Consider the following 25,626-nt stretch of genomic DNA (forward strand, 5'->3'; position numbering starts at 1 on the left):
CTTTTTGGTGATCCCTGGCCCAAAAGTCATCTGGCTGGCATAGACAAGAGCCAGGGCCTTTTCAGTCCTTGCTCCAGCCTGGTGGAACAAGCTTCTGAGTGATGTGAGAGCTCTGCGGGAGCTAACAGTTTCACAGGGCCTGCAAGACCTGACTCTTCCATCAGGCTTTTCTAACTAGCCAGCTGGTTTGAATAATGTAAAATAATCTCCTTTCGGCCTCCGGGGGCAAGGGGGCAGGAGGTGAGTGGGGTGGTGATTGGGGATCGTATCACCTACAGCCATCTGTATTTATTGGAGTTTGGAGTTTATGGTTTTAATATTTGTATTGTGTTTTTAAAAATGATTTTATTGTTTGTTTTATGTTGTAACCCACCCTATGGGGATAGGGCGGGATGGAAATTTAATAAAATAAAAATAAATAAATTCAAAGTCTGTCATTTGCGGACTGAAACCAACATTATTATAATCAGCTTTAAACATTTCTAAAAGTCGATAATAATGGAACCAATTTTTTAGTTATATCTTTCAAGTCATTCATAGATTGAAGTTCACATTTATCATCTTGAAAAATTAACAGTTCTCAGTGTATAGGCCATTTTCTTGCATATTTACTTCTTTTCTAGTAAAAGCTTCAATTGGAGACAACCATAGACAAATTTTACCCTCTACGAATGTTTTATATTTTAACCAAATTCATAGAAGGCTCCTTCTAACACAGTGATTGGAAAAGTTGTAATGTATTTTCCTCCTGTCATACCACAAGTATTCATGCCAACCAAATCTCCTGTTGTGCCTCCAGATCAAAAATTCTATTGTTCTTCAAAGTCACCCATTCCCTTATCCACACTAACCAGGCAGCTTCAAAATACCATTTTAAGTTTGGTAGTGAGACACCCACTCTGTCCTTTGCATCCTGCACATTTTTCTATTTAATTCTTGGTTCCTTGCCTTGCCAAATAAAGTTATTTATCTGGTTTTGGTGGGTTTTCCCGGCTGTGTGGCTGTGGTCTGGTGGATTTTGTTCCTAATGTTTTGCCTGCATGTGTGGCTGGCATCTTCAGAGGTGCATCACAGAGAAAAGTCTGTTTCACACTGTGTCTAAGTGAGAAGGGAAAGTTTAGTGTGGTATATTGTCCATGTCCCAGGGTGGGGAACCAATCATTAAGTGTTTGGGTGGAACTTGCTATGCAAAGGTGTGGTTGAGTGCATTGTACTGTGGGTGGGATTATCAATCCATTTTTTAAGTACTGGGAGCCAGGCTTTGCTAATTTTTAACGTCTCTTCTTTCTTATTGAAGTTGTCCTGGTGTTTGTGAATTTCAATGGCCTCCCTGTGCAGTCTCCCTGTTCCACCCAAACACTTAATGATTGGTTCCCCACCCTGGGACACGGACAATATACCACACTAAACTTTCCCTTCTCACTTAGACACAGTGTGAAACAGACTTTTCTCTGTGATACACCTCTGAAGATGCCAGCCACAAATGCAGGCGAAACGTTAGGAACAAAATCCACCAGACCACGGCCACACAGCCCGGAAAACCCACCAGAACCAGTTGAGATCAGATAAGAGTGGCTCTCCCAAGCTTAATCAAAGTCATTTATATTTTTCTGCCATTGTTTAAAACATGATGGTGCATGAACTATTGGAAAGTTTGAAACAAAAATAACATTCTTGGCAAGACGTTCATTTTTAGCACAGGTCAGGAACTTTTTCTTAGAAGGAACTTTTTCTGAGAGGATGAGCTCTTCACTGCTATTCTACACTGGTCCATATGGGAACCTTCTGCAGGCCAATGAGATGCGCCCCCACCCCACCTCTTCAGTTCCACTAGGCATGACCTACTTATCTTTGAGTAAGATGACTTTCTGAATGTGTAATTTCTATCATTTGATTATCTATGTAGAAGTAATAGTTTTTTTGTAAGTTAATCATTGTTTAAAGATGCAAATCGTTACGTTATTTATTTATTTATCTAATTTATAAACTGCTCTCCCCCGGAGGGCTCAGGGCGGTGAACAACAAAAATAAAACATAAGTCCCAAAACATAGATTTAAACCACAGTATAAAATACCCCATGTACAATCCATAAAAACAGGAACCATAAAACATCAAAGGGCGTCAAGCACCCTCCCCCCTTCATACCCATATTGCAATAGGGACAGAATGGAAACAAAGATCCTCTAATGATATCACTCATTAGTGGGAACTGTCAGGCTTACAACTGAGCTCAGGGCATGAGGTCCCAGTCAATACAAAGTGTGTTATCCTGACAAAAATCCTGAAATTTGTTAAGGCTCAAGAAGACCACCAGATTAGTAGGGAGTGAATTTAATCTCCGATAATTACATTCCCATCAGCCCCTGCCAGCATGGCTAATTGGTAGGGCTGATGGGAATTGTAACTATAACATCTGAGTGCCAGTTGTCAGCTTGCCTCCCTAGACCTAGACCATTTGGGATCTTGGCCCCCTGGAGGATGAGCTCTTCACTGCTATTCCATACTGGACTATGCTGGGACCTTCTGCAGCCCAATCAGATGCCCACCCTTCCTCTTCAGTTCCACCAGGCCTGATCTCAGCAATAACACCCCAGAGGGAAAATCTTCAGCAAGGTCCCAGGCCTATGAATGGGAGTAGAGATGCCAACTCCATAGTGGGAAACCCTGGGTGATTTGGAGGTGGAGCCCAGGAGTTGGTGGCTTTTGGGGAAAGACCTAAAGAAGGATGTGATGCCATACAGTCCAGAGACAAAGGGAGGGGGAATTGCGCCCGGGACATGAGCTGCCCCAAAATAATTCCAGAGTCTGAGATGGCGGGGATTGAACCTGGGACCTTCTGTATGCCAAGCAGATGTTCTGGCACTGAGCCACAGTTCCAGGTCTGCAGAAAAGTGGGAAATTTGTTGCCAGAGGATGTGATGGTGGCCCCACCCCAATGTGACCGAAAGGTGTGTGCCTGGGGGCATGTCCCTAGACCGGTATGCCCCTGATTACAGAATCATAGAGTTGGAAGAAACCCCAAGGGCCATCAAGTCCAACCCCCTGCAATGCAAGAACACATAATCAAAACACTCCTGACAGATGGCCATATAGCCTCTCTTTAAAAACTTCCAAAGAAGGATACTCCACCACACTCCTAGGTAGTGCATTCCACTATCAAACAGTCCTTACTGTCAGGAAGTTTTTCCTGATGCTTAGGTAGAATCTCTTTTCCTTCACTTTGAACCTATTACTCCTGGGCCTAGTCTCTGGAGCAGCAAACAAGCTTGCTCCCTCACCAACATGGCATCGCTTCAAATATCTAATTTATTTTCTTTATTTGGGTAGTGGGCTCGCTTCACTGCAGTTTAAAATTTCCTCATCATAGTGAATTTTTGACAACATCTTCCGTCTTAGGGGGAAACCCACGGTTTGAGCGTCAGCCTTCACTCGCTCCTAATCCTTCCTGCATTCTGGACATGATATTACTCCCATGATGTTTCTGAATTCATTCCATCTTCCTAACATCGGACACATGCGTCTGGCTGTGAACTCCTTCGGCTCCCGACAACAAAAGGAATTCTAGGAGGAATTCATAGGAAATAAATAGGTGGATAAGATAATGTAAAATTAACAATTCATAAAATAATTTTAAAAAATAACAATTAAAAATTAACAATACATAGCAGTCAGTGTAACCCCCATGCCCAGAATGGATTGGCCCAGAATGGGTTGACCCAGTAAGGGGGTGGAGACTCAGAGCAGCAGAAAGGCTACAAGAGCTCTTTGCAGAAGACAAGGCTACCAGACTCGGACCTTGATTTCTATAAGCCCTTAACACCTTGTTAAGGTAATTGCAATATTGTTGGGAACTACTGGGAAGGTAGTTGTTTGTTTTTGCTGTGTTGTAAATGTTGGAGTTTATTGTTTCAGGGTTTTCTTTTGTGGTTGTAATGGGTGAGAGTTCTCCTGGAGACCTTCATCATGTTGCAACCTGCTCATCAAGCCCTTGGAGTCTTCAGGAGCCAGCCAACTTGCAAAGAAGAATTTGGACTTGGCAATATCAGTAGACTGTAAATAGAAGGACTTGAAATGCAACCTGAACAGGACCTTGAATTGTAACGTTAAATGTTGATGTTTTAAAAGTGTAAATTGTAAAGAAAAGTAAACCATTTTGTTGTTTAAAAATTGTTGTTGCAACTCATTCCAAGTACTGCCCCACAGAACCCACAAGCTGAGGTTACATCAGCACAATTTATTATGCCGTTTAAAAGAGTCGTTGATTTTATACGCATGTACGCATGTCTTCTAGCCCCCTCCCCCCCTTCCAAAATAAATCCGTCCCTGGGAAAGGGTGTGGATTCCCGCGTTCCCCTTGCCACAGTTTGCAGTGAAATCGGAGTCAGACCCTTCTGGTAAACAGATGCAGCCTCTGCCCGGGCGAAGGAAGGCGAGGGTCCCACCTGCCTTCTGCACGGAGTCAGGCTAAGGGTTAAATGGAGGGAGTCTCAATTCCTAGAGTGGAGTCAACAAAGGAGATCATCTGACTTGGTACAATCACTTCCGGTTCCTTTGGGGCGTTACTATAATGCCGGTGGGCGGGGGGGAGGAGGAAGTGCTGGTCTGGATGACTTTTTCAGAAACAAGTAAGCAATAAAAGATCATTTTCTTTCCAAAGTGCCTCTCTAGCTGTAAGAGTGGGAGAGCCACCGGGGAGCGGGGCCGGGGAGAATGCAATGATTCTCGCAACACAGTTTAGCAGTACTCCCATAACATTTTGAACTGGGGTCCCCTGTTTTTAAACAGCTTTTCTGTTTACTCTCCAGTAGCTGCTCTTTGACCGAGGTAGCGCTGAGCTCTTCCTGGAATCCAGTATCTGCACCTTCTGCTATTTGTTCCTGTACATTCGGCCGCTGTCTGCAAACTCTTGCAAAATCTGGGATGCTGTGTGGTTTCCGGGCTTCTAGCAGCATTCTCTCCTGACGTTTCGCCTGCATCTGTGGCTGGCATCTTCAGAGGATCTGGTAGTAGGAAAGCAAGTGGAGTATATATGCCTGTTGGAGTGTCCAGGGTGGGGGAAAGAACCATTGTCTGTTAACAAGTAAAGGGTGCAGTTAGCAAGCTAGATGCCAGCCACAGATGCAGGCAAAACGTCAGGAGAGAATGCTGCTAGAACATGGCCATACAGCCAGGAAACCACACAGCACCCCAGTGATTCCGGCCGTGAAGACCTTCGACAATATCTTGCAAAATCGTCTCTCTTTTGACATTTTGTGGCCATCCTTTCCATCAGTCTGGCGTTGTTGTTGGGCAGGCGGGTTCCCAAACGGCCTGCAGGTTTTTCTTGCTGTTTTGGAAGAACCAACTTGGATTTTTGGAAGGTTCCTCTCTTTGTTCGCACTGGCTTGCGGAATATATGATTTTGTCTGCAGACTCAGTGCAACTTCTTTCTTCCAGCAAATCTTACTTTTTTCTGGATGACATTTGCAGCTTGGCCTGTTTCAATGGCCTTTGCTAACCTAGCGTAATTTATTTCTAGAAATCAGTCTCTCTTCTTGCAGTCTGGAACAATCTGAATCCTTTTGCCAAGAAGTTGTCCACAGTCTCAGGTCTTTCAAATCAACTACACAACTCTGAAAGATGTCTGCCTTGCTTTGCATTTTTTCAGGAAACAATGTTTATTAGAGAATTTTATACTGCCTCTTCAGGGAACCTGCCTGAAGTAGCTGAAAAAGCAAAGTAATGAAAATACAAAAGAGTAAAAGTTATTCATCCAGCATAAAAAAGTACCATTCAGGCTAACAGCTTCCTGTCAAGATAGTATTCCAAGAGCAAATGACACCCTTCAAAATCCTAATTGTTGCTTGGCATGTGATGCTCTTCAAACTTCATGAGGATCCATGTTCTCAAATTACATTTTTGCATGCTATTGCAGCACCATGAAGCAGAGGATGCATGATTTTTGTGCTGCTGCCTATAGACTAAGATATCATCAATATGAAAATTGTTTTCTTTGTCTTAAACATTGTATGATTTCCTGAGGATCTAGTTAAATTTATGTGAATTTGACTTTTATCCAGTCCCATTTTGCACTTTACTTCAACTGAATTGCAACATTTTTGTAATCCTTTTAATCCCATTCTTGTCCTTAGAGCACCCAAGCAGGGTGTCGGTTGGGGAGGAGGCTTTCTAGGTCTTCAGAAGAGTTTGGGAAATGAAAAAAAGGATCTTCCCTCCACCACTCTAGCTGTGGGACTGAAAATGCTTCTTGCTCTTCAGGAGCCATGGAGGATAGAAATCAATTGAGTGGGGAGAAAGAAGGAGGAGGGGGCATGGAGTCAGTGGACACCCATTGACTCTAATCCCCCAATCTAGAATATTATGATTTTTAAGGACCTTCACCTAACTAGACTGACTCGCTCTCCTCCCCTCCCCATAGACACATACAACAACAAAGAATTCTTTGTGGCAATGGGGACAGAAGCCCTTATTGTCCTTCTGTAACCTTGAATCCACAGGGGCAGGAGGGCTAAAGAATTGGAATACTCCGTAGAAAGGGGAAAAAAGCACCATTTTCCCAGAGTGATTGGAGGGCATGAAGCTGCAGGTCATGCACCTCAGAGAGACTCTGGCTTTTAAAATTTCATTTATTTGTTATTTAATTTCCACTTTAAAACACACATTAATATTATTGATTGGCTATTAGTCTGTGTTGGGATTTTTGTTGAGAATGTTTGCTATGGCTGTTGTATGAATCTGCCCAGAGTGATTGGAGGGCTTAAAGCAGCTGGTTGCTTATCTCACAAGGACTCTGGCATTATGGCTCCAGACTGCTTGAGCTACATCTCATCTCATTATGAAAGCATCTCTGTTTCTTCTGTTTTTGTCATTCCTCAAGTTAAACACTGAAAATGTCCTAATCAAGTACACTTTTGTTCTCTCACGGGAGTGAAATGTTTGAATGATCCATTCCTAATTTTACAGTTTGAAGCTTACCTTGATTCATGCTGCTCATGTTCCAATTATATGTATTGAATAGCTTTGGATTTTCATTTTCTATATAATATGTAATATATCAAAATAATAATACTACAAGAGGCACTTTTGTTCTGATCCACAGTGTATCTCCATTCTGTTTTGTTTTCCTTGCAGCACATTGCTTTTTGTCTCCCCATCCCTTAGAGGAATAGGCCTGTCTTCGTAGCCAAGCAAGAAAAAATATATTTTCACAGAAGTGTTGCAATAAAAGGGGAAGGAGATGGAAGAGCAGGGCCCAGAGGGACCTGTCCCTAGCAAGAGAGCAAAGAAAGGCCCCCATCCCATCCAAGCTGGGAGTGGTGTTGAATTCTGGAAGAAAGCTGTGCCAGAGACCTGGGATCAGGAGCCCCTGAACTCAGAAGTACTTTCCCGACGCTTCCAGCAGTTCCGCTACCATGATGCTGATGGACCCCGAGAGGTTTGCAGCCAGCTCCATAGTCTTTGCAACCACTGGCTAAAGCCAGAGAGGCACTCCAAGAAGCAGATCCTGGACCTGGTGATCCTGGAGCAGTTCTTGACCATCCTACCCCAGGAAATGCAGGGCTGGGTCAGAGGATGCAGTCCAGAGACTAGTTCCGAGGCAGTAGCCCTGGCTGAAGGCTTTCTCCTGAGTCAGGCAGAGGAGAAGAGGCAGGAAGAACAGGTAAGGGCTTTTCTTTTCAGGTATGCAAAGATACCTGACTTTTTCCTAAAGGTTCCCTGCTCAATATTTGTCCAAGTGTTTATCATCAAAATGGAAGATTTAACAAGCTGCTTCAGCAACTGCTTCTTCTTATCCCTCCAAATAATTTGCCGGTGCTTAAAGAAACCCCTACAAAGTCTGCTGTAGAAAGACGCAGAGTCTGGGAGTGGAGCAGAATCCATTCCTTGGTGTCTTCCATTCCGTCTCTTACTCATTTCCTTCACTGCTGTTTCAGGTGTGGGATCTATCCATGAAGAAGAAAGCTAAATTCTCTGATGCTGAAAGTGCTCCATTGGAGGAAAGGCAGCACAACCTGGTTAAGAAGTGTGGTGAAGATGCCCTCTCACACGGTGAGGAGTCATTGTGCATGGATGGGATTGGGGCAGCCAGTAAGTTTGATATAAGGGGAATTTTGTTCCTGAAAAAAATGAAATGCTTCTTCACAGAGTTTCTGGCCCTGAATCTTATATTCTGATCACAGAGTTGTTCAAATCTTTGGATACTTAAAACCAGTGACTGGAGCTGGGACCAGGGAAGCTATTTCTTTCTACAAACCTGAAAAGGGTCACAGGTTTGCAGAAAAATCTGCAGCAACAAAAATTGAAATAAAAATATTGCCTGAGTCTGTAAGAATGGAGTCCCTCAGTGGCTGTTGTTTGGCAACCACAACCTTCCAAAACTTGGTGCTGCCAGTAAAAGCAAAAGCAAAACCTTTTCCAAGCCTCTTTTGCTTTGAGGGAGGACTGTAGCCTGGTCTGGCTAGGGTTGCAAGGTCCAGGTTACAAACTAGGAGAAGGGGGAGGGTCTGCCTTAGCTGACAAGCTCGCCAACCTAGATTGGAATGGGGTGTGTGTGTGTGTGTGTGTGTGTGACCTGCCAGACCAGATCAGGAGCAGATGAGTGCCTGGACTAGCAAGGCTGCAATGGGCTCACCAGGCCAGATAGGTGGGGTGGGGTGGGTGCTTAGACTGGTGAGCCCACAGTGAGCTTGCCAGGCCAGATAGGTGGGGTGGGGTAGGGTGGGTACTTAGACTGGTGAGCCCACAGTGAGCTTGCCAGGCCAGATAGGAAATGGGGTTGGCTGGGTGAGTGCTTGTGACCATGCTAGGCGTGATTGTGGGTGGCATGGGTGCCTGGGCTGTAAGGCCGCAGTGAGCTCAAATTGGGAGTAGGGGGTAGATTGGTGCCTGCTAACTCCCCCGGACTAAAAGGAACAGACCAGACTAATTCGGGTAACACAGCCTCTTGAGTGTGGGAATCACAGCTGCTGTGAAGATGACAGAGATACTTTCCTCTGGAGAAAATGGCTTCCCTGAAGCATGACTCTGTGGTCTCTGTGTCACATCCTTCCACAGATCTTGCCCCACCAAGACTCTGATTGAAACTTTCAATAATTTCCTAACTGGGACTGGCAATCCTACAGGGAGAATTGATCTCTGTAATTGGGAAGTCTGTTGTGATTGGAGGAGATCTCCAGGTTGGCAACCCTAGAAAGAGAGAAGGGAACAGGAAAAGAAGAGAAGCTATGGGAGCTTTCAGGAAAAAGAAAGAGGAAATAGTGGGTGAGGGGGAAATGAGATGCCTCCTGCAAGTCTTTGCGGGCTTCCACTTTTATTCACTAACTGTGGTGCCAAAAAAAGGGAATTAGACAAATTCATGGAGGCAGCTCTTCACATTGATTACACTATTCATGTCCCACATTTTTGCCATTAGAGGGACTCAAGATGGCTTTTAAAAAGATAGACAATTCAATCTTGTGAATAAAAGAAGCCTGCACATTCTGGGGAGTGTGCTCTAAAATCCAGTTGCTAAGGATCAGGAACAGTGGAAAATTTTGTTTGATGCTCTTGCATATCGAGGTATCTGACAGGCCACTGCGGAAATAGGATACTGATCCAGGGATGCCAAGCTGTGGTCTGGAATTCTCAGCACCTTTGGAGAGGGGCTTGGGGCAGATGTGATTTCACATTATCTTGCATCTGACTGAAAACCTCAGTGTGATAGTAGTGGATCAGCAGATGCTCTGGAAACTCATTGATATTACCCTGAATTTTCAGATGTGCCGACCACCTCTGGGTTTTTAGCCAGATGTGATAGTGAGGGGCCATGCAAAGTCATTTTCACATCTTTGTGTGTGAAAAGGGGCCCAGTTGGTGGGAGAAGAGCATGGCTGGGCCTTTGGACTGATGCAGCAGAGGTTCTCTGACCTTTTTGAGCTCCAGAGTTCACAGGACAAATTTCAAGTATTGCAAAAGTCTGAAATGTGCCAGTGTCACTTATAGCCCCCTAAGGATACCTTCTGCTTTTGCCTCTCCCACAACTTACCAAAAAAGGGTACAGTTCTTTCTGAGTGTACATACAGCGAGGTTTCCCAACCCTGGGACTTGAGGTGCATGAAGCACAGTTCATACAAGCCAACCCTTTCTTCCACATTTCCTTGCAGTAAGTCAAGAGACTGCGTTGTTCCATTTTCTTTGTGGAGATGTGGAAACAGCTGCTGCATATCCAATCCAGGTAGGTGAGAAGAATGGGGAGTAGCCCTCCTTTCTCAGGAGGGGTTTCCACCTATAGCTGGTGCTCAGGGGCCCAGGCAAGAGGCTCTGCGAGCTACTCTTTGTATACATGTTGTGCTCTCAATCAGCCACTCTGCCTGAATGCCCCCTTCTGGAGTGCCATCAGTATGATCTCTGAGAACTCTGGCATGCTTTCTCATTCAGTCTCCAGTTTCCTTTGAGGAGGTGGCTGTGTGTTTCGATGAGACAGAGTGGGTCTTGCTGGATCCAAACCAAAGAGCTCTCTACAGGGAAGTCATGCTGGAGAACCATAGGACTGTGGCCTCTCTGGGTAAGAAACTTTCATGAGTGGCAGACACAAATGGCTGTCTTTTAAATGGTGGATGAATCAAAATCTTGAACAGTAATTAATTATTATCAGACACCCCTCCCCCATTTGCTCTTTTTTTGAGGCCTTGAGGTGGTAGAATAACAGCAAAAGCAATATTCAGGATGGCCGGGCAGTACAATCCAAGCCACCTGGTTTGGCTGAGGCCAGTGTTATGGCTATATTTGAAGCCAGATATGGTGTTCAGAGACCAATACAGGACTAAGAAACCTTTGGAAAGACTCTCACTTGCCAACCATTTCAACATATTTGGCTTCCAGGTGGAATTACAGTCATCCCCTCTTACTGCGATCTGGAATGGATCCCTCCCCCCTGTGCTGGTTGGGATTGTGGGCTTTAATCGTGACCAGGTTTCCATTCTTTCAGAAAAATCTTCCTTGGATTTCTTTCCTTCCCATATAAGAATAATCTCTCTCTCTCTATTTGTGCCAAAGAAGCCGGGAATTTAAGGGAGACTGTGGTGGAGAAAGATAAAGGTGTTACATCTGAAAAAAGGCTGCAAAGTTTCTCAAGACGATGTGAAGAGAGTATTTTCTTCTCAGATGAGCTAGTTGTGAGTGAGTATGCTTCATGGTTTTGTCAAGTGAATAAGCAAATGGGAAGATTTCTGCTTCACTTCCTAGCAACTCTTAGTTTGGCAGAATCATAAAAACCTGCTAGGAAAAGCCCTCTGAGGCCTGTAATCTGGGAAGCTTAAAATATATTTATGGGGCTGAGCACAGCTGTGTCTCTTGAGGGACTGCTGTATCCTTAAACATGGGATAATCCAGGGAAAGGTGGGGAGTGGATTACTTAAGAACAGTTAAGTTGGTGGATGTTGAAGGCGATTTCCTACAACTGTCTCCTAGATGCCTCTGGGCCTTACCTCTCCTCCCCACCAGAGGCTTACGGGGTTCAAACGGTTCCCGGAGGCAAAGCCTCCTCTAGGTGCCCCCCCCCCACCCGGAACCCTGCCCATCCCTGCTGCAGGGGGACCATGAAGCCCCACCCATGAAGCCCTGACCACCAGCAGAGCGTGCAGAGTTGGGCTTCCCTCAGCTCCACCCCTGGCCTCCGTGGAGATCAGGGACATGGCCCTGTCCTTCTGCTTTTAACAGGCCCAGTCCTGCCTTGAACTATCTTTTCAAGTTATGATGAGCATTTCAACAATAACTTGAAAAGATAGTCCAAAGCACTGACCTTGGAGATCAGGAATGTGGCCCCATCCCCCTGCTTTTAGCAGGCCTAGCCCTGCCATACTATCTTTTCAAGTTATTGTTGAAGTGCTCATCATTTCAAGTTATTGTTGAAGTGCTCATCATTTTCAAGTTATTATTGAAGTGTTGAGAAGATAGTTCAAGGCAGGACTGGACCTGTTAAAAGCAGAAGGACAGGGCCACGTCCCTGATCTCCAGGGAGGCCAGGGGGTGGGGTTGAGGGAGGCCCAACTCTGCACGCTCTGCAGGTGGCCAGGGCTGTAGAGTTCTGCCCTCCCGGGCTTCCGGGAGGGGGGGGGGCGCACAAGGCCAGCTGAAAAAGCAGCCTGCTCCATGCTTCCCAGAGGGAGGCTAACTCTGTAGTCACATGGGAGGGGGGCGATTTTGCGTCCCATGTGACCAGATGGTGTGCACCCAGAGACATGGGTTACCCCATGTCCCTGGCAGCAGATACGCCACTGCTCCCCACAACTGGCATCTTTTTAAAAAAACAACTAGGTCACCTTTGAATTGTAGGGTTCATTCTGGGAAGTTTCTCCCTCCCCACCCCTACAGCAAAGTTTGAAAACCAGCTCTTCATAATTTTCATCACAACTAGAAGTAAACTCTCTGTGCAGTGGCAGGGCTGAACATTGTGGTAACTTCTTGTGGAGAGCCAACATGGTGTAGTGGTTAAGAGTAGTTGACTCTCATCTGAAGAAAGGGAATTGGGTCTCCAGTCCTCCATATGAAGCCTTCTGGTTGACCATGCACCTGTCAAAGTTATCTCAGAGCTCTGTCAGCATGAAAAGTTAATGGTGGGGGAACAATTCTTTGCAAGTAAATAAGGAATATTTTGTTTGCATGTTGCCCTTCCCTTTCCAGACTCAGGGCCACTTCCAACAGTTTAAAATACCATTTTACAATACTGTATCGTTTATTGTATTACTGTATGCCTTCCTCTTATCAAATCCAGTAGATGGTGTAAGTATTTAAGAACTTTCCCCCCTTAAAGTACATATGGGGAGTTTGGGGAGGGATAGGCAGAATATAAAAATTGCTCTCCTAGGGGGCCTGGCTGGAGGTAAAGTGTGACCAGTAGCCCTTTGTGGTAGGGAGGAAGATTTGATAAAGGAAATTCACACCCATTATGAGCAGTGCTTGATGGGTGGCTTATCTTTTTGCATATGTGCTAACTGAACCTCTTTCTCTGTTCCAACAGCACATGTAGAGGAGATGGTTGGAGAATTCCAGAGGTTCTCTGTGGAAAAAGCCAAGGAGAAAGACTCCAATGGAAACTTCAGGAATGATGGACTACAGAGGAAGGAGGGAAGCCATGCAGACATGAGGAGGAATAAGTCCATTTCACCCCAAGGAGAAGGTTTCCATGAAATCCCCGTCCAAGAAGAAGGATCACCCAAACCAAGAAAGAACAAAGACCTCCATGCTAACCAGAGATTCCACATCAGGCAAAACAAAAATGAAAGTGTGGCCTTTGGAAAGATACTCCATCAAAACATGAATGGTATTTCTGAGAGGAAAATTCCCTCAGGAGAGAAACAATATGATTGCATCAAGTGTGGAAAGATGTTCAGTCGGAAATCAGCCCTTACTTCACATCAAAGAATTCACTCTGGTGAGGAGCTGTACAAATCGTTAGACTGCAAACCAAGCCTTTCTGATGCAGCAGGCATTCATGTCCTTTTAAAAAATATATATCAACGTATCCTTCAATGTACAGCAGGAAAAAGCCACTGAAATGTTTTGCATGTGGATGGAACTTCCAGGGAAAATCAAACCTCCTTTTGTGAGTGCTAATAAGATCTCTCTTTTTATTCCAGCACGAGATGAGCAGTGGAATCTGGGTGATAAGGAAGTGCATCAGCTATTGTCACAGAAAGTCAAGAATGAAGTTATGAAAGGAAACATCAGGAATCAAGGCAGACTGAAGAGGCAGAAAGAAAGTCACATGGTCGAGAAGAGGGATAAACCCATTCCTGGCCAAGAATGTGTTTTCCGTGAAGTAATCCACATGGTAGAGGAAGCACACAAGTGCTTGGAGTGTGGAATGAACTTCTCAGAGCAAGCCCAATATGAGATTCATTTACAAATGCACAGTGGACTGAAGACCAATCAGTGCTTGGATTCTAGAAAGTGCTTCCTTGGCAGAGCAGAGCTGCCTGGGCATCAAAAAACACATACAGATGGGAAACCTTGCAGCTGTTCAGACTGTGGAAAGACCTTCTCACAGAAATTAGACCTTGTTCAACACCAAAGGAGTCATTCAGGAGAGAAACCATTTATCTACTCAGAGAGTGATAAGACTTTCTCTGATGGAGGAAATGGTAATGTAAATATTTCTAAGGACAGTATAATGGAAGCATGTAAATGCATTCAGTGTGGAATGCAATTCAAATACAGATCAGAGCTCCTTGTGCACCAAAGAATTCACACAGATGCTAAACCTTTTGAATGCTCAGTGTGTGGAAAGAGATTCATTTGCAATTGCAGTCTTCAAAGACATCAAAGTATCCACGCAGGGGATAAACCTTTTGAATGCTCAGAGTGTGGAAAGAAGTTCAGTTGCAGTGGCAGTCTGAAAGGACACCAAAGAACTCACACAGGGGCAAAACCCTTCCAGTGCACAGAATGTGGAAAGAGGTTCAGTCGGCGTGGCAATCTTCAGATGCATCAAAGAACCCACACCGGGGATAAACCTTTTGAATGCTCAGAGTGTGGAAAGAGATTTAGTTGCCTTGGCCATCTGCAGAGGCATCAAGTAAGACACACAGGGGAAAAGCCTTTTGAATGCTTAGAGTGTGGGAAGAGGTTCAGTCAAAATACCAGTCTTCAGATGCATCAAAGAACCCACACAGGGGAGAAACCTTTTGAGTGCTCAGAGTGTGGAAAGAGATTTAGTCAGAGTGGCCATCTTCAACAGCATCAGAGAACCCACACAGGGGAGAAACCTTTTGAATGCTCAGAGTGTGGAAAGAGATTCAATCACAGTAGCCATCTTCGAAGGCATCAAACAACCCACACAGGGTTCTTGCTCAGAGTATGGAAAGAGATTCAGTCACAATGGCAGTCTTCAAAAGCATCAAAGAATCCACATGGGGGAGAAACCTTTTGAATGCTTGTAGTAGGGAAAGAGATTCAGCTTGTTTTGCAAGGCATGTAATAACCCACACTTTGGAATGCTCAGTGTGTGGAAAGATTCTGTCACAGTGGCAGTCTCCAACAACAACAAATAAGACACACGAGCCTTTGCAATGCTCATAGGGTGGATAAAAATCAATGGTGTTTTTAAAAAGAATTAAAACTTGAATTTTTAAAATGTAAATCAGATTTTCTTATAATTTAAATTGGATTTTTTTAAAATAAAAGGCCTTCTGAGGAAAAAATCTAAAGATAATTAAAATACAGCCACATCCAAATTCGGCTGCAGCGCTGATGTGACACTGCCCTTCCACTCGCATGAAGGCTTCCTGGTGGTATGGAGAGGCTTTAACAGTAAGAAGGCCTTCCCATTGCTGAGAAACCCCCATTGGGATGAATGGACTTGCGCTGCCTTTTTGGTGATGTAAGTCCAGGGTCCAGGCTGCTAGAATAATGTTGGCAAAGACTGGGAGAGAGCCCACTGATGTGGGCTCCTCCCCTGGCAACAGTCCACCCTTGCTGCAGTGGTGGCAGGGGCCCTGGGATGCTGGGATAGTGTCCAGCGGATATGCCTCCCCTTTGGATGAGGCCGATAGTTTTCTATATAAGATGCACCATAGTCAGAAGGTTATTCATCATGAAATAAGGACTAATTTTTAATTATGTAGGATGATATTGTATGTTCTTGTGTGTAAATGTTTTGTTAAATCCATTAATCCATTCACAATGTCATAGTCTTCCAGTGGTCTCTGTATTTAGGGCTAGTTTTCCATCTAGAAGATATTATCCCACATGCTTAATTTTGCAGATATGAAAACTGAAAATTTGTGTCTGCAGAGATAATATGCCTCTTCTTCACAATTAAAATGTTATTAAATAAATATGCAGAATTGCAAAAAAAAAGACCTAAATATCATTGTTCCTTTGCAAATCTACGTACACAGAATCTACCTCTTAAGTACTAAATTTCAAAATGTTCAATGCATAGGAGGTTGAGTGTAATAGAGTTGAATAAGGAACTAAGTGTGAGGAGGGAGGGGCAAGCAGTAAAAATGAGTGAATCCTTTTGAGCATACTATTCCACAAGTCTTGGGTTCTTTGTGTGTATAGCCTGAGGTTTATCATTAGTTTCTTTCTGGAGGTGAAAATCTATATTGGAAGCAGGGGGGAATATAAAAGATGATACCATCAACTTATGGAAAGGAAAACAAAACACACACCACCAAAAAGCTAGGGGGGAACACATGGTATGTGTGCTTCCCTCTAAGATTGCTAAGACTACATATTCATTTCTTTAAAAAAAATTAATTATCCTCTGATAGAGCTATTCAATAGTTTATTCAGAATTTTCATGTAAGGTTCTCCAACCATTAAAGAAAAGTTTTAACGAGCTATGAAATTTCATTAAATAAATTATAAAAATGCTCCTAATTATCTAGTTATCTTTCTTTTCCTCTCTTGAATTGATCTGCTGTTACTTGTTAAATTTTCAAATGCCACTATACTTTTTAAATTTATCATATCACCTATTTAAGGTAATCCCTTTAGCGTATTTCCAACATTTTATTAGTTGCAAGTTAATAGATATTTTGTTTAAAATGGCTGTTTTCATTGATACATAAATTGAATAAAGCTAGTTTAATTTATTCATTTATTCATTCCTGAGTTATTTTACCAGTTTCTACAAATATTATCTCCAAACGTTTACTGTAACTGAACCTAACCACCACATATGAATTAAAGTCCCTAATCCACCACAGTCTATCTGTTTTCATTACATGAGCTGTCCTAACTGTATTAAAATACCTCTTTTGATAAATCTTTAATCTTCAGTTTCCATCCCCCGCTCCCTTCTTAAGAGCTCTATAATATAGTGCCTCCTATTTTCTGCAAGCTTCAGGAGGTTCTATGCTGCTGCCACCACCATTTTCCTTATGTTTGCAGGAGTTTCCTCTTCCTTCAGCTCTCCCAATGGCTTTCTATTTCTACCATACATCAAGGGAATCACAGATCAAATAGGGAAGAGATATTTTTCCTGTGGTGGGCTGTTTCTCCTCAGTCCTCTGGGTTTCTCTTGGTCTTAAAGCTCTTCTGATTTCTGTTGTGGAGTAGCCATTAGCCAGCAGAGCCCAATATAGATGATTGCTTTCATCAGGGAGGAGGTGAGGTTCACAGAACTGACAACCTCACCTACAGAAAAATGGAGAAAGACATTGCTAGCCATACAAAAAGACAGAAGCAGAAATTCAACAAACCTTTCTACATTTACCCGCTCCAAACAGCAACATGTAAGAATCACAGCTGCTTGGCAACCTGGTCTACCTCCCATTAAGAAGCACTGGGTAGACCTGGCCTTCAATGCTTTTTTAATTGGTGGTAGACCAGCCCTCTGAGCACCTGTGATTTTCTTATATTGACTCTGAAGCTTCACTAATGTTTCCTTTAAAATAAAAGCAAAGAGAGACATGGGATGGCAAAGAACAACAAACTTTACTCATCTATTTTTTACATTACAATGGCCATTGGGAGAGCTGAAGGAAGAGGAAACTCCTGCAAACATAAGGAAAATGGTGGTGGCAGCAGCATGAAACTTGCAGAAAATAGGAGGCACTATATTATAGAGCTCTTAAGATGGGAGAGGGGGATAGAAACTGAAGATCAAAGATTTCTCAGAAGAGGTATTTTAATACAGTTAGGACAGCTCATGTAATGAAAACAGATAGACTGTGGTGAATTAGGGACTTTAATTCATAATTGGTGGCTAGGTTCAGTTACAGTAAACTTTTGGAGATAATATTTGTAGAAACTGGTAAAATAACTCAGGAATGAATAAATTAAATTAGCTCCTGGCCCATATGTTTGTTGTGCCCTGAGCAAACTCTGCCACTCATTCCCTACCCATTCAATTTAGCAAAAGAGAAGTGAAGAATGAACCTTTAGATACTTATTAATCTAAATGGGGAAAAACAGAAATTTAACTGTTAGTTTTTAGTCATCTTTAGCACCTGTATATAGAATATAGTAAACAACACAGTGGCCAATGCTTTAAAGTTTTAACGGTTTGCTATTGCTCAAAGTGCTTCTGATCAGTGCTTTAAACAGCTGTGGACTGCAAGTCTCCTCTGGGATTCAAGGAAGAAAATTGTCACAAATATTGGAGGGATGGATTTCATTGACGCCATCCTGGCATGGTTTCCTGGTTTACAGGGCTCCAAAGGACAAGGGGTGGCCTTGTTGTTCCCAAGCTCTCCCTAACACTCATTGCATTTACTGCATTTCAATGATCCCTGAATGGACAAGGAGTCATCTTTGAGCTTTCTAGCGCTCTCAGCTCCATTTCCACCAGCCTCCAAATCAGTCCATCTTTAGTTGGGTCTAACATGGAGGGTCTTCCCATTTCCAGGAGGAAAGAAACTTCCCAGAAGCAGAAAAGGGTCTTTGCTACCACCTCCCCTCCTCCTTGGGGGCTCCAAGAAGCCCAGTGAATCTGTGACAGGGATCAGATGGGCTGGATCCACCTTGGGGGAGGGAGAGACCGAGAGAGAGGCAAGGTAGCACTTCCCACAGTCAGTGAATTCAAGGCTTAGAACATAAGAACATAAGAACAAGCCAGCTGGATCAGACCAAAGTCCATCTAGTCCAGCTCTCTGCTACTCGCAGTGGCCCACCAGGTGCCTTTGGGAGCTCACATGAAGGATATGAAAGCAATGGCCTTCTGCTGCTCCTGCTCCTGAGCACCTGGTCTGCTAAGGCATTTGCAATGTGAGATCAAGGAGGATCAAGATTGGTAGCCATAGATCGACTTCTCCTCCATAAATCTGTCCAAGCCCCTTTTAAAGCTATCAGGTTAGTGGCATCCCACCACCTCCAGTGGCAGCATGACCAACACTGTCCTTGTTGCGTGAAAAGTGTTTCCTTTTATTAGTCCTAATTTGCTTCCCAGAACATTAGATGCCCCTGGTTCTCGTATTGTGAGAAAGAGGGAGAGCAGGCTTGGAAGGGGTAGATCGACTTCTCCATCCCCAAATACTCGGAGTCCAAGCCTTCATGCCTTTCTAAAGCTCTCCTAGTTCTACTACTGCCCTGTTCACCTCAGAACAAACGCAAAACCGTTTTGCAAAGAGGAGGAGGAAGGAGGCTCCTGAAATCACCAGTTGAGTGAAGGGGTGGCTCTCCTTTTCAGGAGAGCTCCCACTGACTGTCTCTGCCCAGGAGGTGGGGTCCAGTGAATGCCAGCGAGAAATCCTAGGTGGCAAATCCCAGAGAAGGAGGGCAGGAGCATTTTCTGCGGAGTGCAGCTGGCTGTGGAGTCGAGGGGAGATCAGGAGAGAGGGAGGCCCAGAGCGTGGGGTGGGAAGAAGGAGAGGGGATGTCAGCGGGGCCCCACAGCAAAGCCTTCGGAGGAGCCCCTTCATGCCATCTGGGGCTCGTCTGTCCCCCCATCTCTCTGCACCTACTGGCAGTGGTGATGGCGTGGGGAGATGCAGGCTCCCTCCCTTCGTTAGCAGAGTGTTTGACATTTGCAGGGTAGCTGGGAGATTCCGAATGGGGGGCTGGTGTGGTTTGAAGCCAAGGGAAGTCAAGGGGAGCAGAGAGGGCTAAAGAGTGAGAATGTTTGGAACCGAGGGCTACCCAGGTCGTGTTCTGTCTAGGGCAGGGGTAGGGAACCTGCGGCTCTCCAGATGTTCAGGAACTACAATTCCCATCAGCCCCTACCAGCATGGCCAATTAAATAACAATTCTTTTTATGTTTGTAATGGGTGAGAGTTCTCCTGGAAACCTTCATCATGCTGCATCCTGTTCATCAAGCCCTTGGAGTCTTCAGGAGCCAACCCACTTGCAAAGAAGAATTGGACTTGGCAGTATCAGTAGACTGTAACTAGAAGGACTTGAAATGCAACCTGAACAGGACCTTGAGTTGTAATGTTAAATGTAGTGGGGTGGGAAGAAATGGTAGTGGTGGTGGCGCGGGGGAGATGCAGCTCCCTCCCTTCGTTGCAGAGTGTTTGACATTTGCAGGGTAGCTGTTTTTAAAAGGATTAGCTGTTTTTAAAAGGATTAGCATTCAGTTTGCACAGGGAATATTGAGCATAATATATGAAGACACACATTTTAGAAATTCAGCAAAGGATAGAGGCTCATCTTTAACGCATATGAACTTTTTGTTCAAAATCAATAGCTGGATGTCTCCCAACATTACAAATAGCGTTATGAAGGAAACAAAATCTGTAATGTATCATTGAAAAAAGCCTGGAGGGCCCCGCCCCATCTGGGGCTCGTCTGTCCCCCCCTCCTCTCTGCACCTACTGGTAGTGGTGGTGGCGTGGGGGAGATGCAGCTCCCTCCCTTCGTTGCAGAGTGTTTGACATTTGCAGGGTAGCTGGGAGATTCCGAGTGGGGGTTGGTGTGGGTTGAAGCCAAGGGAAGGCGGGGAGCAGAGAGGGCTAAAAGGGGGATGGGAATGTTTGGAGACAGACCCCCCCCCCACCCCCGGGTCGTGTTCTGTCTAGGGCAGTGATGGCGAACCTATGGCACGGGTGCCAGAGGTGGCACTCAGAGCCCTCTCTGTGGGCACTCGTGCACAGAATTCATCATGTGGGAGGGGGGTGGAAAATCACCCTTCCCCACACACACACACACACTCTCTCTCTCTCTCTCTCTCTCTCTCTCTTTCTCTCTCTCTTCTAGGCTGGCCTGAGCATGATCCTTTACCTGGGAGTAAGCTCGGTTGCTGGCAATGGGGCTTGCTTCTGAGTAAGCCCTCCTAGGATCATGATTCACCCATTTGAAGTGCTGCATGGTTGCTTTACTAAGCTTACTCCTGAGTAATGTGTGCCTTGGAGTCAACCGTTTTTTCTAAACGAAAACCTCAGTGTTCAGGTTAAATTGCCCAGTTGGCCCTTTGCGATAAATAAGTGGGTTTTGGGTTGCAATTTGGGCACTCGGTCTCGAAAAGGTTCACCATCACTGGCCTAGGGCGAGGGACTGGGTGGAGCGCAACAATCTGATGGGGGTGAAGTGGCCAGTCCTCCCCACTCAAAGGAAGAAGCCGCGGGCTCTGGAGGACACGACAGGCCACCGCTGGCCCCGAACTCTGCAGATCCCGTAGCTTGCCGTGGCGGCCAGGGCCCCTCCTCGTGGGCCCGGCCTCCCCCCCCCCGAATTGGCTTCCCGCCCACACAGGGTCCCGCGTGGGTAAAGGGGGGGGGGTTCTCGGGTTCAACCCCCCCCCATTCATGTCCGAAGCTCCGCCCCTCCGTTTGTGGTTTTTAAAAACATTTTAGTGGGTTTTTTTTTGTTTTTGGCCTGCAGGGGGCGCATTGTTTGGGCTAGCAGTGCCAAACTTTCAGGGATTGTTTGGGGGACTCTCCTGATGGTACTACCCGGGTTTGGTGAGGTTTGGTTCAGGGGGTCCAAAGTTATGGACTCCCAAAGGGGGTGCCCCCATCCTCCACTGTTTCCAAATGGAGCTAATAGAAGATGAGGGCTACACCTTTGAGGGTCCATAACTTTGGACACCCTGAACCAAACTTTACCAAACCTGGGAGGTATCATTAGGAGAGTATCTTACTGATACCACCCAGGTTTTGTGAAGTTTGGTCCAGGGGGTCCAAAGCTATGGACTCCCAAAGGGGGTGCCCCCATTTCCCATTGTTTCCAATGGGAGCTAATAGGAGATGGTGCTACACCTTTGAGTAGAAAACATTTTACTAACTTGCTTGCAAGAATGTCATGGGGGATATTGTCAAAGGCCTTACTGAAATCAAGGTATGCTACATCCACAGTATTCTCTTCATCTGCCAAGCTTGTCACTCTATCAAAAAAAAAAGATAAGATTAGTCTGGAATGACATCTTTTGAGAAACCCACGTTGACTTTTAGTGATTATCATATTCCTTTCTAAGTGCTTACAGACTGTCTGTTTCATGATCTGCTCTAGAATCTTTCCTGGTACTGATATCAGACTGACTTGGCAGTAATTGTTTGGGTCCTCTTCTTTTCCCTTTTTGAAGATGGGGACAACATTATCTTGCGGCAATGAATCATATATTCTGATCACGAAATCTGCCAAATCTTTGGATGCTTAAATCTGGTGATTGGAGTTGAGAATGTGCAAGGAACATTGTTCCAGAAACCTGAAAAGGGTCCCTGGTTTGCAGAAATATCTGAAACCTGGAAAGAATATTTTGACAAGTTAAAAAACCTTGATAATGATAAAAGGATCTCCTAGAGGTGTAAGCAGCTGAGTCGCCCAAGGTTGTTGCTTGGCAACCTCAGTCTTCCAATGATTGGTTCTGTCAGTAAAAGCAAAGGGCAGAGCCCTTTCCAGGCTGATTTTTGCCTTTGAGGGAGGGTTCTTTGGAGCCAAGCCTGGCTAGGGTTACCTGCTCCAGTTTGGAAAGTTCCTGAAGATTTTGTGGTTGAGACTGAGGAGGGCAGGGTTTGGGGGAAGGGAGTATCCTGAGATACCACCCTCCAAAGCAGCCATTTTCTCCAGAGGGATGGATCCCTGTTGTCTGAAGTTTAGTTGTAATTCTGTGGGATCTCCAGCTTTCATCTGGTAAGTGGCCACCTTGGTCCAGGCAGCAACCTCTGGATGACTTGATACCACCCAGCTTCCATTTCTGAAGTAGGTCTGGCTGCTTGTTACTGTTCAACATCAAGCACCCTATAAAAGCCAGTGTGGGGCAGTGGTTAGAACTTCAGAAATGGGCCTGGGAGACACAGATTCGAATCCCGATGTTCCCATGGAAGCTCATGGGTGAATTTGAATCTGTCATATACTTTCAGCCTAACCTGTTTCATAATACAATATCAACAGCATAATAATGCATCACAATGATATACTATAAACAAGAACCAATTATATCAGCTAACCCCCAAATCACAGTTCCCACAACTACAAAAACTAAAATACAGTGAACTAGCATAGAGTCTGCTCCATCAACCCTCCCCAAACAGTCCCTGAATGGGTGGTGCCCTTCGGCCTCTGCCCAAGTCAGCTGCCTTGGGCTGCTGGTGGAACTCCTGTTGCAGCTGCCAGACCCCACCCCCTGCAGGGGTTTCCAATGGGGTGGGTGTGGAAGGACTCTCACTCCTTCCCATGGACAGCAGGTGGCAGCTCACCAGGTGGACTTTTGCTTGGCTGGCAAGCAGGCAAACTAACAGAGAGGATCTGTCCCAGGCAGGGCTGAACAGGGATTCTGGGATTCCAGAAAGTAAATTGTCACTTTTCTTGTTGCAAATACTGGGATGGATGTCATTGGCATAATCCTGGCATGATTTCCAGAACTGGGTGGATAGGGGATCCAAAGTACAAGGAGTGGCTCCACTGATCCCAAGCTCCTGCTAACATTTATAGCAGTTGCTGGATTTCTATGATCCCCAAACAGATCAGGCATCATTCTCAATCTTTCTAGTATCTCAGCTTCATTTTCATCAGTCTCCAAATCAGACCTTCTTTGATTGGGTCTAACGTGGAGGGACTCTCCATTTCAAGGAGGAAACAAACTTCCCAGGAGCAGAAAGGGGTCTCCATTGCCAGCTCCCCTACTCTTTGGAGACCCCAAGAAGCCCAGTGAATTCGTGCCAAAAGATTCCAAAAGAAAGGGGTCTTTCCAAAAGAATCTTCTTCAGTAAAAGCTCAGGATAAAGTTGGTAAAACGGATTCAAGTCAAGAGGTAGCTTGACTGCTTATGATACCCTTATCAAATGATTGACTACCCACTTTATCCTGAGCTTCTACTGAAGAAGATTCTTTTGGAAAATGTGGAATACATGCGCAGCCCGTTTTAAATGATCAGACGGAGATAAAAGAGAAGACTTTTTTTGGATGACCTCCAAGGTTTGTGCCTAATTGCTATTCTGGACAACTGAGTTGTTTTCATGGTCCAAGAAGAGGAGGAAACTAAAGTAATTGGACTATAAAAACTGGACGTGCTAAAACCCCCAACCTCCACATTCTTAAAGGTTCTTGGATATTTAATGTTAAGAGTGTCAGAGAATGTAAAAAAGTGGGTATGCATCTTGTGAGCAGACAGATCAAAATGATCTAGGGAGTTTTGGAGTTTCTGCGGGACATGCTGTCCAACTGTTTGCTGATATCTGTATATACTGTAAATACCTGCCCCTAAGATAAAGCCTTCTTTTTTAAAAAAAATTATTGTATCATTTGAATTGTACAGTTTATAGTAATTTCCTTCTTCATACATTTTCAAACAATACTTTTTCCCCCTTTTCTCCCTCCCCCCATTACTTCTTCTTCATAGTTTTGTCACACAAACAGCAGTAAGTTCATTCTCTGTAGCCTCTTCTCTCATATTTCTTCATTGACTCGAGCTTCTTTCATCCAGTCCACGTATATTATCCATATCTTCAAAATTTCATTCTGTTTATCTTGCCACGTCTTATTTTTGGTTAGTATATTGAAAATATCAAGTGTCACTTGTTCCCAAATATATTCTAACCATTTCTGAAATGTCCATTTTTTCTTTTCTTTCCAGCCCAAGGCTATTGTTGCATGGGCTGCTTTAATCATTATTGTATACATATAACTACATTGTTTATCCACCCTTCTGTCTTCTATTACACCCATGAACATTAAGTCATTATTTAAATCAATATTTACCTTCACCAGTTTCTCGATATAATAATACAGTTGTTCAATTTTTTTCACTTCTGCACATTCTATCCACATATGGCTATAATATGCCTCTTGGTCTCCACAGTGCCAGCATTTAGAACGAAGTCCTTTTATCATATATGCTAGTTGTTTTGGTGTTCTATACCATTTTAATATCACTTTTCTTTCTAACTCCATATATTTCTCAATCTTTATATTTTTCCAACTGTCTGTTAATTTTTCAGTATTACCAATGTCTAGAAATCCTTCCTTCTCCCATTTTTGTTTCAAGATAAAGCCTTCTTGGAATTAAAACTACTAAGTGGTGTGGTGTTTATTCTGCTGTGCCTAGCCTGTTGCAGCTGCACTTTGCCTTCCTCAGTAATTCAGCTTTTAAGTCTACTCTGTGTCAAAGAGTTGTATGTTTGGCAATAGGTATTAGTTATGTGTTAGTATATAGTGGTAGTCCATTAGGTATAGTAATAAGTGGATGTTTAGGAACCACAATACCACAATAAACACACTGTGCACTTTACATTGAGGCTTGTGTATTAGTGGAAAATATTTTTGTGTTGACCATAGGCCAGTCACAGTTCTCTCCAAACTCTTTCAGCACCACCTATTTTATAAGGTACCTGTTGTGGGGAATGGGAGCAGGAAAGAATATAATTGTGGTGTGATTTTTGGGGGGGGGGGTTTCTAGGTAATGCAGAAGAGTTTGGGAATTGGCAGGAAAGGATCTCCCCACCCCACCTAAAACCACTCTAGCTGTGGAGCCTGAGCATGCTTTTCACCTCTAGGAGCAACAGAAGATAGAAATTAATTTTGCATTATTCAAAGGTGAGAAAAATGACAAGGAGGAGGGGTTTTGGAGACAGAGGGCACCCTGATTCCCACACAATCAAGGATAGCATGAGCTTTGCAAGGCCCTTAATCTCCAAATACGCTCTGCGAATGGATTTTTAAAGGATCTGCTCCTAAAGAGACTGACTTCTTCCCTCCCTCACACACAAACACCCTCACACACAAACACACCCCCCCCCAGGTGCTTTGTAGCAAAGGAGGCAGAA

General features: G+C 44.4%; 3 protein-coding genes across 26 annotated transcripts in view; 2 read left to right on the forward strand and 1 right to left on the reverse strand.

Moving 5' to 3' along the window:
• LOC125428543 (zinc finger protein 883-like) overlaps window positions 1-25,626 on the forward strand; it is a 454,328-nt gene that overhangs the window by 266,643 nt on the left and 162,059 nt on the right. The gene's annotated exons all lie outside the window — the stretch shown is intronic.
• Window positions 1-25,626, reverse strand: part of LOC125428537 (zinc finger protein 436-like) — a 774,209-nt gene that overhangs the window by 243,791 nt on the left and 504,792 nt on the right. The window lies entirely within an intron of this gene.
• The window catches only part of LOC125428527 (zinc finger protein 658B-like), a 54,922-nt gene continuing 33,870 nt past the window's right edge, over window positions 4,575-25,626 (forward strand). For 6 of the 8 annotated variants that reach the window (XM_048488743.1, XM_048488750.1, XM_048488747.1 and 3 more), the window contains exons 1-8: window positions 4,575-4,626; window positions 7,133-7,661; window positions 7,936-8,050; window positions 10,144-10,214; window positions 10,418-10,544; window positions 11,036-11,158; window positions 12,999-13,412; window positions 13,618-14,773. In XM_048488743.1, the coding sequence (XP_048344700.1) occupies window positions 7,239-7,661; window positions 7,936-8,050; window positions 10,144-10,214; window positions 10,418-10,544; window positions 11,036-11,158; window positions 12,999-13,412; window positions 13,618-14,773 (2,429 nt within the window). In that variant the 5' untranslated portion in view covers window positions 4,575-4,626; window positions 7,133-7,238. Of the gene's footprint in view, window positions 4,627-4,811; window positions 4,826-7,132; window positions 7,662-7,935; window positions 8,051-10,143; window positions 10,215-10,417; window positions 10,545-11,035; window positions 11,159-12,998; window positions 13,413-13,617; window positions 14,774-25,626 lie in introns of those variants that run through there. The other 2 variants (XM_048488745.1, XM_048488744.1) reach the window with 2 other exon arrangements.

Source organism: Sphaerodactylus townsendi, linkage group LG03, assembly GCF_021028975.2.
Source record: "Sphaerodactylus townsendi isolate TG3544 linkage group LG03, MPM_Stown_v2.3, whole genome shotgun sequence".
Classification (NCBI taxonomy): Eukaryota; Metazoa; Chordata; class Lepidosauria; order Squamata; family Sphaerodactylidae; genus Sphaerodactylus; species Sphaerodactylus townsendi.